Source organism: Camelina sativa, chromosome 14 (genome assembly GCF_000633955.1).
Source record: "Camelina sativa cultivar DH55 chromosome 14, Cs, whole genome shotgun sequence".
Taxonomy (NCBI): domain Eukaryota; kingdom Viridiplantae; phylum Streptophyta; class Magnoliopsida; order Brassicales; family Brassicaceae; genus Camelina; species Camelina sativa.
The window spans coordinates 28756649-28770769 of NC_025698.1; the positions used below are offsets into that span (position 1 = coordinate 28756649).

The 14121-nt window shown below is 35.5% G+C and overlaps 5 protein-coding genes across 7 annotated transcripts; 4 read left to right on the forward strand and 1 right to left on the reverse strand.

Moving 5' to 3' along the window:
• LOC109128745 (uncharacterized mitochondrial protein AtMg00810-like) lies at positions 637-1524 on the forward strand. Its single transcript, XM_019235619.1, has one exon. It carries the CDS (start codon positions 637-639, stop codon positions 1522-1524), a length of 888 nt encoding a protein of 295 aa, XP_019091164.1.
• On the forward strand, positions 2209-3241 carry LOC109128893 (TSK-associating protein 1-like). The gene is made up of 5 exons (XM_019236079.1): positions 2209-2442; positions 2555-2606; positions 2680-2721; positions 2822-3114; positions 3213-3241. The coding sequence occupies exons 1-4, from the start codon at positions 2284-2286 to the stop codon at positions 2917-2919; spliced, it is 351 nt and encodes a 116-aa protein (XP_019091624.1). The 5' UTR covers positions 2209-2283; the 3' UTR covers positions 2920-3114; positions 3213-3241.
• Positions 3395-6313, forward strand: LOC104742746 (TSK-associating protein 1-like). 2 transcript variants are annotated; one of them, XM_010463780.1, is made up of 19 exons: positions 3395-3442; positions 3608-3666; positions 3769-3837; positions 3928-3975; positions 4056-4118; positions 4195-4242; positions 4342-4410; positions 4499-4546; positions 4645-4704; positions 4802-4849; positions 4926-4988; positions 5086-5133; positions 5212-5280; positions 5359-5406; positions 5496-5555; positions 5626-5673; positions 5761-5802; positions 5880-6055; positions 6150-6313. In XM_010463780.1, exons 4-19 carry the CDS (start codon positions 3945-3947, stop codon positions 6297-6299), a joined length of 1071 nt encoding a protein of 356 aa, XP_010462082.1. In that variant the 5' UTR covers positions 3395-3442; positions 3608-3666; positions 3769-3837; positions 3928-3944; the 3' UTR covers positions 6300-6313. The 2 variants fall into 2 exon arrangements, with proteins under 2 accessions (XP_010462082.1, XP_019091623.1); XM_019236078.1 differs by having other exon boundaries at positions 5496-5507.
• Positions 6310-8874, reverse strand: LOC104744094 (zinc finger MYM-type protein 1-like). The gene has a single exon (XM_010465117.1). It carries the CDS (start codon positions 8872-8874, stop codon positions 6310-6312), a length of 2565 nt encoding a protein of 854 aa, XP_010463419.1.
• On the forward strand, positions 10434-14065 carry LOC104742749. Of its 2 annotated transcripts, XM_010463783.1 has the most exons (6): positions 10434-10522; positions 10630-10739; positions 11092-12143; positions 12237-12690; positions 13210-13516; positions 13649-14065. In XM_010463783.1, the coding sequence occupies exons 3-6, from the start codon at positions 11186-11188 to the stop codon at positions 13946-13948; spliced, it is 2019 nt and encodes a 672-aa protein (XP_010462085.1). In that variant the 5' UTR covers positions 10434-10522; positions 10630-10739; positions 11092-11185; the 3' UTR covers positions 13949-14065. The 2 variants fall into 2 exon arrangements, with proteins under 2 accessions (XP_010462085.1, XP_010462086.1); XM_010463784.1 differs by lacking the exon at positions 13210-13516 and having other exon boundaries at positions 12237-12997.

The following is a 14121-nucleotide window of genomic DNA, read 5'->3' on the forward strand; positions in this document are numbered from 1 at the left end:
TTTTAATCTGCGAGAATTGTTTTAACGAAAAGAATGAATAAAATATCGATCTCAACCACCAAGTATCAACACTCATTCAATATTATATTACTTTCAAGCACTATAAATCATATGAACTTACAATATAATTTATAGTTGACAGAAAAAAGTACATTACTTGTTTCTTTCATCAACTACTATATTGCACCGTTTTGTATAACAAAAGAATGAAAGTGTTGTATTATTAATTGTACTCTTGTACTTATTTTTTGGAGTTTGGACAGATTCTGAATAGCTTATAGTTATACAGTAGTACTTACTGTTTCAGCCTTTGTATTCATGCAAAGCTTGATGTTGTAACACCCTTTATATGATTCAGTACTCATTCAGATGATCCAAAAGAAAAAAAAGTTTGAATCCGAGATCATACATCTACAATATTTTCACAAACCACTAAACTATAGTATATTTTAATCGTGCTTAAATAATTCTATTTACTATTAATAATATTCTTCGATTTCACAAAATAAGGCAATCACAAAAATAGTGTAAATATGACTTTTTCTTTTAAGACTAGTGGAGAACTCAATTATTATATGTACCATATATACACTTATATAGGAAACTGAACAATTTATTTCTTATATTTAAATCATCATGTTTGACAATGATTATGAGGCAGGACTACTTAATAGGAGACGATATACACAAATATTAGAAGGATTAGGATTACTTTATGTTTGTCAAAGGAAATATGCTTTGGATATTGTCATTGAGTGTGGACTGACTGGTTGTTGTCCTTATGATACTCCGTTGGAACAGAATCATAATCTTGCTCGCGACAATGGTCCCTTGTTTGATAATCCTTCTCGTTATTGCCGCTTAGTAGGACGCCTTGTTTACTTATCCGTTACTCGGCCAGACTTGAGCTACGCTGTTCATCTCCTAGCTCAGTTCCTTGCTAAACCGCGTGAACGACATTGGACAGCTGCGGTTCGTGTTGTCAAATACCTTAAGGGTACTCTTGGTCAGGGTATTTTCCTCAGCTCCGATAAGGATCTTCATGTCAATGCTTATTGTGATGCAGCTTACTCGACTTGTCCGCTCACTAGGCGTTCTATCACTGGCTATGTTGTTCTTTTGGGAGATTCTCCGGTATCATGGAAAACTAAGAAACATAAGACTGTCTCACGTTCTTCTACTCAAGCTGAATACAGAGCGATGTCTTTCACCTACTCGGAGATTCAGTGGCTAATGGAATTGCTACCTGTGTTTGACATTGTTCATAAGGAACCTGTTTCTTTCTACTGTGACAATGAATCAGCCATCAAGATTTTGAAGAATCCGGTTTTTCACGAACGCACAAAGCACATCAAGAATGACTGCCATATCATCCGTGACGCATTTCAGTCTAGTGAGCTTACTCTAGTGTCTGTCTCCACTAAAGAACAGGTGGCCGACTTCTTGACGAAGGCATTGGGACGAATTCAATTCATTTATCTACTTGGCAAGATGGGAGTTCGGGATATCTACTCGCCATCTTGAGGGGGAGTAATAAGAGACGATATACACAAATATTAGGAGGATTATGATTACTAATATTTGGTAGATTTGATCTTATCTCTTTTCTTAAGACTCAAGCAATTGCTAGCCTATATATTGTACTCTTTACAATTGATATTAATACAAGAAAACATTCAAAGCAATTCTCTACTTTGACACTACTTTATTCGTAGACATGCTCCAAGTTATGTTATGATTTCAGGAATAACAGTAAAATAGATGATCATTGAGAAAATGTTTTAGTTTATGCGCGTTAACTGTCTCATGATGAGCATTCATGTACCAGAATGTGTATCTATAAATCACATGATTGAAACGACTGTTTATACCGGTATTATATTTGTGTGCTCTTGAAAGTGACGACACACGGGAGCCATGCATTTAAACTCTTTCCATCATTTTGTTTTACTATATATTTCTAACTTTAAGATTTTTTCTTTATTATAACTGTAAAAAGAACAACTAATCTATACTGTATTTATTTTGTACTTAATTAAGAATACTGTTTTTTTAGCTTATATCTGTTTCATTTTTATTTTTTTTTTTGTCTTTATAATCATATCTAGTTAAACGAAACTGAATGTCACATTTAGTCGGATGAAATGTCACATTTAGTCGGATGAAATAATACTAATTACATTTCACATCTTATTAAATTAGCTAACACACAATGAGTTATCTAAAAGAGTCACGAGAAAGAAAAAAAATGAAACCCACGTTTGAGTTAGTTACAACGGTTTTATGTTAAAAACGTTTCCACAGCCATGTGATGCATCTTCAAGCTTAAAGACTGTGTATCTCGTTCTTGTAATGGAAACCTCGGCCATGAAAACGATTTTCTTGGTTCTGAGTTTGTCTTTGTGTCTTTTTCTTTCAAGCTTGCATGAGGGTTCTTGTCAGGTAAACACAAACAATAAAAAGAATGGGAACATGTCTTTTTATTTATTTATTCAACCAATAACAAAGGCAGAATTAATTTAATAATTTGCTATGCATCTTGGTACCTTTTCAGGATGATGGTAGTGGTTTGAGTACTTTGGATCTAATCGAACGTGATTATCAAGGTAAGAAAATATTTCTTTCTATTTATTTGTTTTCTTGGATTATTTTTTTGAGTTTGTTTTTTTTTACTTGTAGATAGTGTCAATGCTCTTCAAGGCAAGAAAGATGAAGATCAGTGTAAGATTGTCCTCTATATCACTTTCTTGTTTCTTTTCTCGATTCTATTTTTCTTGTGAGTTGTGACAGCTTCTATGTTTGTGTTCATGTGTGTCTTCAGCTGCAAAGATACAGAGTGAAAACCAGAAGAACAATACAGTGACTGATAAGAACACTATTTCCCTGTCTTTATCAGATGAATCTAAGGTTAGGGTTTAGCTTGTGTTGTCTCTTTAGGTTTAGATTTGGGTTCTGATGAGTGAATCTGCCTCAAAAAATTTTTGCAAAGTTGTTTATATTCTAAGAATAAGGTGACGTTTAGTCTATGTTATGCCTGTTTTAAGGTTGGATCTAGTAGTGATGAAAATGTTAAACGTTGGAGCCTGTTGGATCAAATCGAACTTGAATTCGAAGGTATAACTCAAGATCTTGATCTCTCTTAGTGATTGTGTTTATGGTTTGAAACAAGAAATGCCTTTTAAAGATAAAAAGTCAATCTTGATTCATTTCAGCTCATCTCAATAGTCTTAACCAAGCTGGATCTAATGGTGTCAAAGCTGAATCTAAGGATGATGAAGAATTATGTAAGATAATTTTTTTCTTAATTTCTGAACATTTTTATGAACGTTTTGTTTCTTCTAGAGTTCTTTCTTTTGATGAGGTAGTTGTTATGTCATATGTGTCTTTTTTTCAGCTGCTCAGAGTCAGAAGATGCTGGAAGAAATCGAACGCGAATTTGAAGGTATACTCTGGTTTCTAGGAACTTTACTTATAATTTTTTTTTGTTAACTTGTGTTCTTTTGCTTCTCCTGATGAAGAACAAGGTAAAGACTCTTTCTCTTGACTCCCATTTTATCCTTATCATAGTATAGTTAACTGAAACAGGTTTTTGTATCACTTGGTACAGCTGCAAAGAGACACAGTTTGTTAGAAGAGATCGAACGTGAGTTTGAAGCACGTTCGAAGGTATATTACTTAACATACCTGTCTTAAATAGTTCCTATGTAATGAGATATAATCTTGAATCTAAGAGCTTGCTTTATCTTCTGTTTCATCTTTTTACCTTAGCCGCTACAAAAGAGCTTGAACAACTAAAGGTTAATGACTTCACCGGGGATAAAAATGACGAAGAAAAATGTAATGCACCACTTCCCTCCTCAGATTTCTCTATTCCATTAGTCTCTATTTTAAGTACTTTCTGTGAATTGTTTTGTGTCTTTGTTATAGCTGCAAAGAGAAAGAGTATGCTTGAAGCTATTGAACGCGAGTTTGAAGGTATCTTGAGATACCATTATGTTTCAATATGTACTGAGAAGAATGCATAAATCTTAATGAATAATGAATAATACTTGCAGCTGCTATGGAAGGCATTGAAGAACTAAAGGTTTCAGATTCCAACAGAGATGATGAAGAACAATGTAAAGTCTTATATGATCACTTTTGGTTTTCCCTGATCCATATAACTTCTGAAGCTTCTTCTCTGTCTCGTTACAGCTGCAAAGAGACTAAGTGTGCTTCAAGAGATGGAACAGGAATTTGAAGGTACTTTACTTACCTTACCAATAACTCTCTTAAAACTGGTTTTATGATTCATCAAGAAAACTGTTGTATGAATCTGTTTATGTGTTATGTTTCTATTAGCTGCTACAAAAGGTCTTGAACAACTAAAGGTTAGTGATTCAACCAAGGAAAATGGCGACAAAGAACAAGGTATAATAAGTTGTCAACAATTCTTTATCTGATTTATTTTCCTGTATACAGTTTTCTAAATCAGTTTGATCTTACTGTCATACAACAGCTACAAAGAGACAAAGTATGCTAGATGAGATAGAACGAGAGTTCCAAGGTATCATCTACATAAATTTATTTACTGGTTTATTAGTTCATATCTCATCTCTGACTATTATCTGAGAGTATTAATGTATCTTAATTTATCACTTGCAGCTGCTACAGATAGCCTTAAGCAACTTCATGTTGATGATTCTACTGAAGACAAAGAAAAATGTATGACAATCTTCTTCTTTGCATTTGCTACTTGTTCAATATTATATATTCGCCCTCTACTGTTATCTGAGACAGGTTTTGAATGTATTTGTTGCAGCTGCAAAGACGCAAAGTATGCTAGAAGAGATTGAACGTGAATTTGAAGGTTATCTTTAATATCAAATACAATAGAACCAAACATGGAGGATAGTGTTTTAAGCAAGGTTATCTTTATCTTGCAGCTGCAACAAAAGATCTTAACCATCTACATGATTTCATGGAAGGCAATGCTGATGATGAACATTGTAAATATCTTTCTTTCTTCTGCGGTAAAAGGACAATTTTTTTTTTTATTTTTCTTAAGGTATTCTAAGACTATGTTTCTCTATTTTCTTATCACAGCTGCTAAGAGAAACAAAATGTTGGAAGATATCGAACGCGAATTTGAAGGTATCTATCCTCACTTACCATTTATCTCATTTTCTTCTAGTTTCTAACCTAAGATTCAATCATATTTTATTCTTGTAGCTGCCACAAAAGGTCTTGAACAACTAAAGGCTAATGATTTCACTGAAAGCAGTAATGATGAAGAACAATGTAAGAAAAAAATATTATAGTGATTCAGTTTCTTAACCACAGTATTCTCAGAACAGAGTTACTTATCTCTTGTTACAGCTGCAAAGAGACAGAGTATGCCTGAAGAGATCGAACGCGAGTTTGAAGGTATCAGAATATCAGTATATATCTGTCTATTAAGCTCATTCATATGCTTCAGCGGAGATCATCAACTTGTTTAAATCGTTTACTTGCAGCTGCTATTGGAGGTCTCAAACAGATTCAAGTTGATAATTCCAGAAACATTGAAGAAGAATGTAAACTCTCTAATCCCTTTTCTTATCTTTACAATATTCTCATGCAAATTTTGAAACTTTTTGGTTTCAGCTACTAAGAGAAAGGTAATGTTGGAAGAGATAGACCGTGAATTTGAAGGTACATAGTTCAAGATTATATCAATGATCTCTCCTAAGTAAAGAAATTATGAGTTAAAAATCTGATTCCACCTTCTTTGTTCTGCAGAAGCACACAGTGGTATTAGTGCACATTATGCTAAAGAAGACCGTAAGAAAAAAAAAAAGCCAAGAAACTTTAACTATTTCTGTTTCACTCATTGTCTAATACAGTTCTTGTTCTCACAGCTGCAAAGAAACAGAGTGGCTCTGTTACACCAGAGGTTCTTGGACTTGGACACTCAGGTGTTTGTGGCTGTTTTCAAATAGACAATGATGGTTTGAAACAAGACGAAGATACTTCGATCGTTATACCAACAAAATATAGCATAGAAGAGATCCTCTCTGAAGAATATACAATCAAGGTTTTTGTTTCAGACTTTTTCTTGAGCAACAAGAAAAGGATCACAATCATAAATATCATAACTCTATAACTCCTATCTTTTCATGATTTTGTAGGGAACAGATACTTCTAGTCAGAGCCGTGCGAAGGTTCAGAAGTATGAGAAGCCAACCAAAAAAAAATGCCTTGGTTTAAATAAAATAAAAACGTCTACAAAAATTAACCACTTCTGTCTCATAATAAAACTAATTAAAAAAACGAACTAAAACAAAAGTACTAATTCTTGAACATTTGTTTTCCCTTTTTCTCCACGAAATCGTGAACCAAGCTTTCGAAATCAACATCTCTAACCAATTCTCTTTCGATGGATAAAATAGCTAAGTCACTCAATCTTTCTTGAGACATACTCGAACGAAGATATGATTTGATCAACTTCAGCTTTGAAAAACTCCTTTCAGCAGTTGCAACCGAAACTGGGATCGTCAACAATATTCGATAAGCGATGCACGTGTTTGGATAACAATCTTCAACTCTGTTCAAAAAGTCTAATACTTCAATAGGCCTTTTAATCTCTTTTGGTAACGCTTCTCTTAGAACTTTAAGTTCATAGAAAAGATCATTACCAACAATATCTGACTGATTTTCGTGAGTTAGATTATCTTCAAGATTAGCACAAGAAACCATCAAACTATCATCACTCGCTGATTGCAATTTTTCCAAATCAAACAAAAAACCGAATATTTGTTCGTACCTCTGAAATTGCTCAAATTTGGTCTCAAGTGAGTAGAGAGCTTGATCCATGATTTGGATGAAGTAGTCAATCCTAAAGCTCTCCTCAGGTGATAATGTCACACTTCCCTCGACATTCTCTGATTCTTCACCATAATGTCTTTTTCTTCTAATCACCCGCTTTGCTTTTCTAGGAAATACAAGATCAATCTCCAAAGATTCTGCAATTTCTTTAGCTTCTACTTTTGCTTTCTCAAAGCCTGACTCTCTATATTTTTTAAAATGAGAAACCAGCCCCTTCAGTTGAGAAATAGCTACATCAATGTTCATGTTTTCTGACTGCAAACTCTTGCTCACAATGTTAACAACAGATAAAAGATTATACCAAATAACCATGGAAACTAAGAACTCAAAACTTCCAATTCCATGTGTTTCACTTATTGCAAGACATTCAGCTTCGCTCTGCTCTTTCGGGTCATCACTATTTTCAGCAATGTACACTAACGCATTCATGATTTTAGGAGCCTGAAACCGTATTGCCTTAACACTTTCCACATGGCTCTCCCAGCGAGTGTGTGATAAAGCCTTAAATGTAAGGCTATCCACGTGATCTTCAAATATTTTCCACCGCTTAACTGAACATGAAAAGAAGTTATAAGTACGCTGAATAATCCCAAAAAATGAGATTGCCTTTGGAGAAATGGTTGCCATATCACAAAGTGCAAGATTCAAACTGTGACAACTACATGGTGTATAAAACGCCCTGGGATTTATATCAAGAAATCTTTTTTGTACTCCCTTATGCTTTCCCTTCATATTAGAGCCATTTTCATAACCCTGTCCCCTCACATCATCAATTTTTAAATCAAAAGCAGCCAAAACAGCTTGAAACTTAAGAAAAAGTCTTTCACCATATGTATCATCAACTTTTAAGAACGTTAAAAAATATTCTTCGATCCTCGTTGAAGTTGTTGAAACATCTACACATCGAATGATGACAGTCATTTGTTCATGATGACTAATATCTGGAGTGCAGTCAAGAATCACAGAGAAGTACTTTGCACTTTGAATTTTTTTGACAATCAGACCTTTGATCTCATTGGCTAACAAAGCTATTAACTCATTCTGAATTCTGTTGCTGAGATAATGATTACGAGATACACCCTCTTTATATCTTCTTAGATGCTCAATCATCACAGGATTAAAATCAGCAATCATCTCTATAAAACTTAAAAAATTCCCACAACCTTCTTTTCCAATTTTCTCGTTGCTTCCCCGAAACGCTAAATTTTGTTTAGCAAGCGTTTTCACCACAATAATAATCCTAAGCAACACTTGTCTCCAATGAATTTTCTCTTTGTTGAGTTCATATTGAGCATATTTGTCAATGATCTGATTCTTTTGCAGCCTGAGATCTAGTTCAGCCCACTGTTTCATACACAAAATGTGTTCACGACTAGATTCATGTTCTTTGAGCCTTCTCATAACATTCCTCCAATCACTAAAGCCCGTAGATGCCAATTGACTATTGTCACTGTGATTGAACAATTTACAACAAAAACAAAAGATCTTGTTCAAAGACTTAGAGTAAACTAGCCAACGTCGATCTTTTTTTGTTCCATCACCCATCTCTCTTGTATAATGCAAATGTGAAAAATGTCTCTTAAGACTATCTTTGGGAAAATTATGATCAAGTGGCAGTCTTTTTGATGGACCTTGTACAACCATAAAATCCCTCCACTCATTCCATCCCTTTTTGATGTTTTCCCAATTTCCAGGATCATATATGTCAAAAAATCCACAAGACTCCCTCAGATTATCACTCTTCTGATGTTCATTCTTATTCACATCATCTTCTTCATTCACTGCATTGACATCTTCTAGTTCAACACTTGCTTCTTCTCTTTGATACTCATTTATATTCTCATCCACTCCATTATCTCCAAGAACCACATGTTCTGTATCATTATTTTCTACAAATCCATCAGAAGTTGCAAGTTTTTTGAAGTACCTGAATAAAGCGTTCTCTTGAGATTTTGCTTGGTCATCTTTCATTTTTCTCTTTTTTCTGTTATCAGCTCCACAAGGTTGATCTTTTTTCTTTGAAGACATTGCTATGCAGACTGCAGTAAAGAAAAAGCTTACAATGATTACGCTGCAATTTTATAAAAGACATTTAACCAAAGCAACAAAGTAAAATATAAAACATTGAAGAAAAAAATTTGTTACTGTGTTACCTTAGAATCATGAGATGATGAAGCTTTAACAACGAAAGAGAAAAGAGCTATCAAAACTGAATTGTAAGTTTGTAACCCTAGACTTATTTGGCTAGTTGTTTGTTAATTAAGGGGAAGGTGCCGTCAAAAAAAACTTCAGCGTATGTCATATGTGTGTCTAATTCTTCTTAATTTTAACATATTAAGCCCATATTTAAATTAGATTGTAGACGAAGCCCATATTTTGTTTCTAATTTTGTAAGAATCATTCATAAACCCATCTGTTCCTATTTGTATAGTTTTCTTAGGGATAATCTCTATATAATCTTAATGAATATATGCCCCTAATTATTATTTTTTAAGAATTGGATGCCCGAAGCGATCGCTTCTTTTTCTATAACTGGTGCACGGCTCTGCTTCTAGTCTCACCGCGTCTTTGACTCAGCTCGTTGAGAATCATAGGAAAGAGAAGGAATCTCCACTCGGAGTCGGACACAAAGTTCTCACTTCTTCTTCCACAAGCGAATCATCTGCTACATCAGAGAGTGTAGAAACCCTAAGAGCTAAGCTGAAAGAGCTTTGGGGCTTAACCGCTCGTGAGCTTGTGACGCGTAAGGATTTCAATCAGATTCTCATTACTGATGCGAGTTTCGAAGAGCTAAGCTCAGCTCCGATCAGTTACATCTCTAGGTTAGCTAAATACAGAAACGTCATCAAAGAAGGACTTGAAGCTTCTGAGCGAGTTCACCTAGCGCAGGTACGAGCGACAATGCTAAAAGAAGCTGCCACAGAGAAGCAAACCGTCGTGGACTCTCATTTCACAACATTATTTATCAAATCAATCATAATAAACATTATTTATGTTATTTTGTTATGGTTAGTTAAATATTCTGTAGAGATTTTTTTTTTTTTTTTGGAATATCCTTTATAAGAGAATCTGAAACGAGATTTAACTAATGGTTACAACCCATATAATATATAACCTATCAAATAATTAATCTTATAACACATATTATATAGTTTACAAAAAAAAAAGTTGTGTACTTCCGTTTTATTATATAGGGTATATAATTATCCATTGTTATTTTTTTAGCTAATCTACCATTTTTACATGTTTGTTAATTTCAGAAATATATAAATTTATGCTCTAAAATTATATACTAAACTTGTTGTTGTCTACAGTAAAAAAAGTCTGTAATATAGATTAGTAAACTTTTCATCCATGGAATTGAAAAGTTGCTACATTATGTATGTTGCCAAGAAAATAAGAATCAGGTCGCGGCTACGTCGTTTTGGTTTTAGTTTTATATACTTCAAGGCCCAAGCCCAGTCAAACTAGTGCCGGTTTAAAGTGATTTCAATATAATTAAGGAGAGCCCAAAGTATAATTAAGAATGGAAAAGGAAACAAGTGGAGACAATTAATTACAAGGAAAACAAAATTAAGAACTAAGCAGAAGAAGAAGCACACACTCCTCTCTCTCTCTGCACTGCTCTGCTCAGCTCTGATCTCTGAAGAAGAAGAAGAAGACTACTGAATACAACGTAAGCTTCTCTTTCTCTACTTCTTCTTCTTCACTTTTTTTTTTTTCTCCGGTGAAGATCATTGACTTCAAGCTTCGTGTTGCTGATTCTTCGCTTTATAATCACAGATTTGCTGCAAATTCGCGTAAATTAGCTGCGTTTTTGTTGCTATTTATTAATTCGTAAGCTGAAACACTGAAGAATCCGCAAATCCAAGTCCGTAGTTACTCAGCTTCTGGTAAGTGTAACTGACCGATCGGTTTTGATTTTGACTTTTTTTTTTTTTTTTCTATTAGTAATCGAATCCAAGTCCCCGTTATTACTCAGCTTCAGTCTCCGAATCATCCAACGCGATTTTGTAGTTGTAATTGCTTTGTTTGTGGGAACTTAAGGAGAAAGCAAATTCTTATGGCTTTGGAATTTTTGAAATCCTTTGTAATCTGATTTTAAGTTGTGGAGTTTTCTCCAGATTTAGTACCTAAATGCAGGTCCGCAGAGTAGTTTAGATCTGAATTTTAACTTGCCTATAGTTCTTTCTGGTATTAGGTTTTTGATGAACTGTATACTGATTGCTTGATTTCTCTTTCTAGGTTGCTGTGTTGGTGCGGTTTGATTTCTACTAGTTCCTATTGTATTTTGTGGCTTATATGATGCTCTTCTTGAGATTACTATAGCCTTGAAATCATGGAGGAGGTTCGGTTATCGCCACTGAGACAGACAAGCGTTAAGTCTTCGCTGTCAGGGAGGTCTACTCCAAGGGGTTCACCTAGAGTACATTCTGGTAGGACTCCGCGTAGAGTTCACGGGGGAGGAGGAGCGGTTCAATGGTTCCGTAGTAGCCGACTGGTTTATTGGCTGCTTTTGATTACTCTTTGGACGTATCTTGGGTTTTATGTTCAGTCTAGGTGGGCGCATGATAATGAAAACAAAGTTGAGTTTTTACGGTTTGGAGGGAGGCTGAGGAAGGATGCTTTATATGTGGAGACGAATAATAAAGGAATGGGTGGTGCTGTTGCTGATGAGGATTCTGATGCTTTGGTGAATATTACCAGTAAGGATGATGCTAGTTTTAATAAGAGGACGGATGTTAGTCTGATCAAGAAAGATGATGGGGCTTCTCGACGGAGCTTGAGTTCCAAGCAGAAGACTAAAAAAGGTGGCCGGACGTCACGTAGTAAGATCCGTAGTAAGCAGAAGGTGAGTAAAGAGGTACTTGAGACTAAAGTTTTGGAAGATGAGCAAGATCCACAACTTCCAATGACTAATGCTACTTATGGTAAGCTTCTTGGTCCCTTTGGATCGCTAGAGGATAGAGTTCTCGAATGGAGCCCACATAGACGGTCTGGGACTTGCGACCGGAAGTCAGATTTTAAACGCTTTGTTTGGTCAAGGAGATTTGTCCTGGTATTCCACGAGCTGTCAATGACTGGCGCTCCAATCTCAATGATGGAGCTGGCTTCAGAGCTTTTGAGCTGTGGTGCAACAGTTTCTGCAGTAGTTCTCAGCAGGAGAGGTGGATTGATGCAAGAGCTCAATAGGAGAAGAATCAAAGTGGTTGAAGACAAAGGAGAAATCAGCTTCAAGACCGCCATGAAAGCAGATTTGGTCATTGCAGGATCAGCAGTATGTACCTCATGGATAGGTAAGATAAGAATTCATTATGTGATTTATGAACTGTACTAATTTACAATCGAAGGAAGTCAGAACTTAATTATTGTACTTCCATTCTTTGCAGATCAATACATGAATCATTTTCCAGCCGGTGGAAGTCAGATAGCTTGGTGGATAATGGAAAACCGACGAGAATACTTTGATCGAGCGAAGCCAGTACTTGACCGAGTGAAGATGCTGATTTTCTTATCTGAATCACAGAGTAGACAATGGTTAACATGGTGCGAGGAGGAGCATATAAAGCTTAGATCACAACCAGTGATTGTTCCACTCTCTGTAAATGATGAGTTAGCTTTTGTAGCTGGGATTCCTTCCTCACTCAACACACCAACGCTTTCTCCAGAGAAAATGAGGGAGAAGAGACAAAAATTACGGGAATCAGTGAGAACGGCGTTAGGTTTGACAGATTCAGATATGCTTGTGATGTCTCTTAGCAGCATAAACCCAGGAAAGGGACAACTTCTTCTCCTTGAATCTGCTGCCTTAGCACTTGCTGAGAGAGAACAAGAAGCTATAAGGAATCACAAGGGCATCATTAGGAAAGAAAAGGTTAGTCACTCCAGTAAACATCGTTTAAGAGGTTCATCTACACAGATGAAAGGTGTTTCTCTCACACTTGACAATGGCGTAAGAAGACAGAAGCAAGAACTTAAAGTTCTTCTAGGATCAGTGGGTTCAAAGAGCAACAAAGTCGGATACGTTAAAGAGATGTTAAGCTTCTTATCAAACAACGGAAACTTATCTAAGTCAGTTATGTGGACTCCAGCAACAACTCGTGTTGCTTCTTTATACTCTGCAGCAGATGTCTACGTTACAAACTCTCAGGTAATCTTTTTAAGACTTCAAAAAATATTATTGGATATACAGTTTTCCACAGAAGCTTAGTATATGTTAGGTTTGATTTCGGTGTAACCATTTCGATTTTGTTCGGTTAATTTTAAACCTTTCCTTTAACAGGGAGTTGGTGAAACATTTGGGAGAGTGACAATCGAAGCAANTGCCTTAGCACTTGCTGAGAGAGAACAAGAAGCTATAAGGAATCACAAGGGCATCATTAGGAAAGAAAAGGTTAGTCACTCCAGTAAACATCGTTTAAGAGGTTCATCTACACAGATGAAAGGTGTTTCTCTCACACTTGACAATGGCGTAAGAAGACAGAAGCAAGAACTTAAAGTTCTTCTAGGATCAGTGGGTTCAAAGAGCAACAAAGTCGGATACGTTAAAGAGATGTTAAGCTTCTTATCAAACAACGGAAACTTATCTAAGTCAGTTATGTGGACTCCAGCAACAACTCGTGTTGCTTCTTTATACTCTGCAGCAGATGTCTACGTTACAAACTCTCAGGTAATCTTTTTAAGACTTCAAAAAATATTATTGGATATACAGTTTTCCACAGAAGCTTAGTATATGTTAGGTTTGATTTCGGTGTAACCATTTCGATTTTGTTCGGTTAATTTTAAACCTTTCCTTTAACAGGGAGTTGGTGAAACATTTGGGAGAGTGACAATCGAAGCAATGGCTTATGGACTTGCAGTGGTGGGGACAGACGCAGGAGGAACCAAAGAGATGGTGCAACACAACGTGACTGGTCTAATTCACTCGATGGGACGACCAGGTAACAAGGAATTGGCTCATAATCTCTTGTTTCTACTTAGAAATCCAGACACAAGGCTACAATTGGGGAGTGAAGGACGCAAAAAGGTTGAGAAAATGTACATGAAGCAACATATGTACCAGCGATTCGTTGATGTTCTTGTCAAATGCATGAGACCATAAACACTTTATAATTCATCACAAAATTAATGTGTAAAAAGAAAACGAAAATTTCTTCCTAATTCTTTTTAGTGTTTTTCATGCTTTATTCTTTTTGGAGTTATTGGATTTTGGGGAACTTATTTCTTAGAATCTGGATTTATATCTCCTATTACACGCATTGATTTTTAACTGTT

Bases quoted from the DNA above. Each gene is read 5' to 3' on its own strand.
- LOC109128745 (XM_019235619.1), top strand. From the start codon at position 637: ATGTTTGACAATGATTATGAGGCAGGACTACTTAATAGGAGACGATAT.
- LOC109128893 (XM_019236079.1), top strand. From the start codon at position 2,284: ATGTTAAAAACGTTTCCACAGCCATGTGATGCATCTTCAAGCTTAAAG. The intron at 2,607-2,679 runs GTAAGAAAATAT...TTTTACTTGTAG, and splicing joins AATCGAACGTGATTATCAAG to ATAGTGTCAATGCTCTTCAA. The intron at 2,722-2,821 runs GTAAGATTGTCC...GTGTGTCTTCAG, and splicing joins CAAGAAAGATGAAGATCAGT to CTGCAAAGATACAGAGTGAA.
- LOC104742746 (XM_010463780.1), top strand. From the start codon at position 3,945: ATGCTTGAAGCTATTGAACGCGAGTTTGAAG. The intron at 3,976-4,055 runs GTATCTTGAGAT...TAATACTTGCAG, and splicing joins TATTGAACGCGAGTTTGAAG to CTGCTATGGAAGGCATTGAA. The intron at 5,407-5,495 runs GTATCAGAATAT...GTTTACTTGCAG, and splicing joins GATCGAACGCGAGTTTGAAG to CTGCTATTGGAGGTCTCAAA.
- LOC104744094 (XM_010465117.1), bottom strand. From the start codon at position 8,874: ATGTCTTCAAAGAAAAAAGATCAACCTTGTGGAGCTGATAACAGAAAA.
- LOC104742749 (XM_010463784.1), top strand. From the start codon at position 11,186: ATGGAGGAGGTTCGGTTATCGCCACTGAGACAGACAAGCGTTAAGTCT. The intron at 12,144-12,236 runs GTAAGATAAGAA...CATTCTTTGCAG, and splicing joins AGTATGTACCTCATGGATAG to ATCAATACATGAATCATTTT. The intron at 12,998-13,648 runs GTAATCTTTTTA...TTCCTTTAACAG, and splicing joins TCTACGTTACAAACTCTCAG to GGAGTTGGTGAAACATTTGG.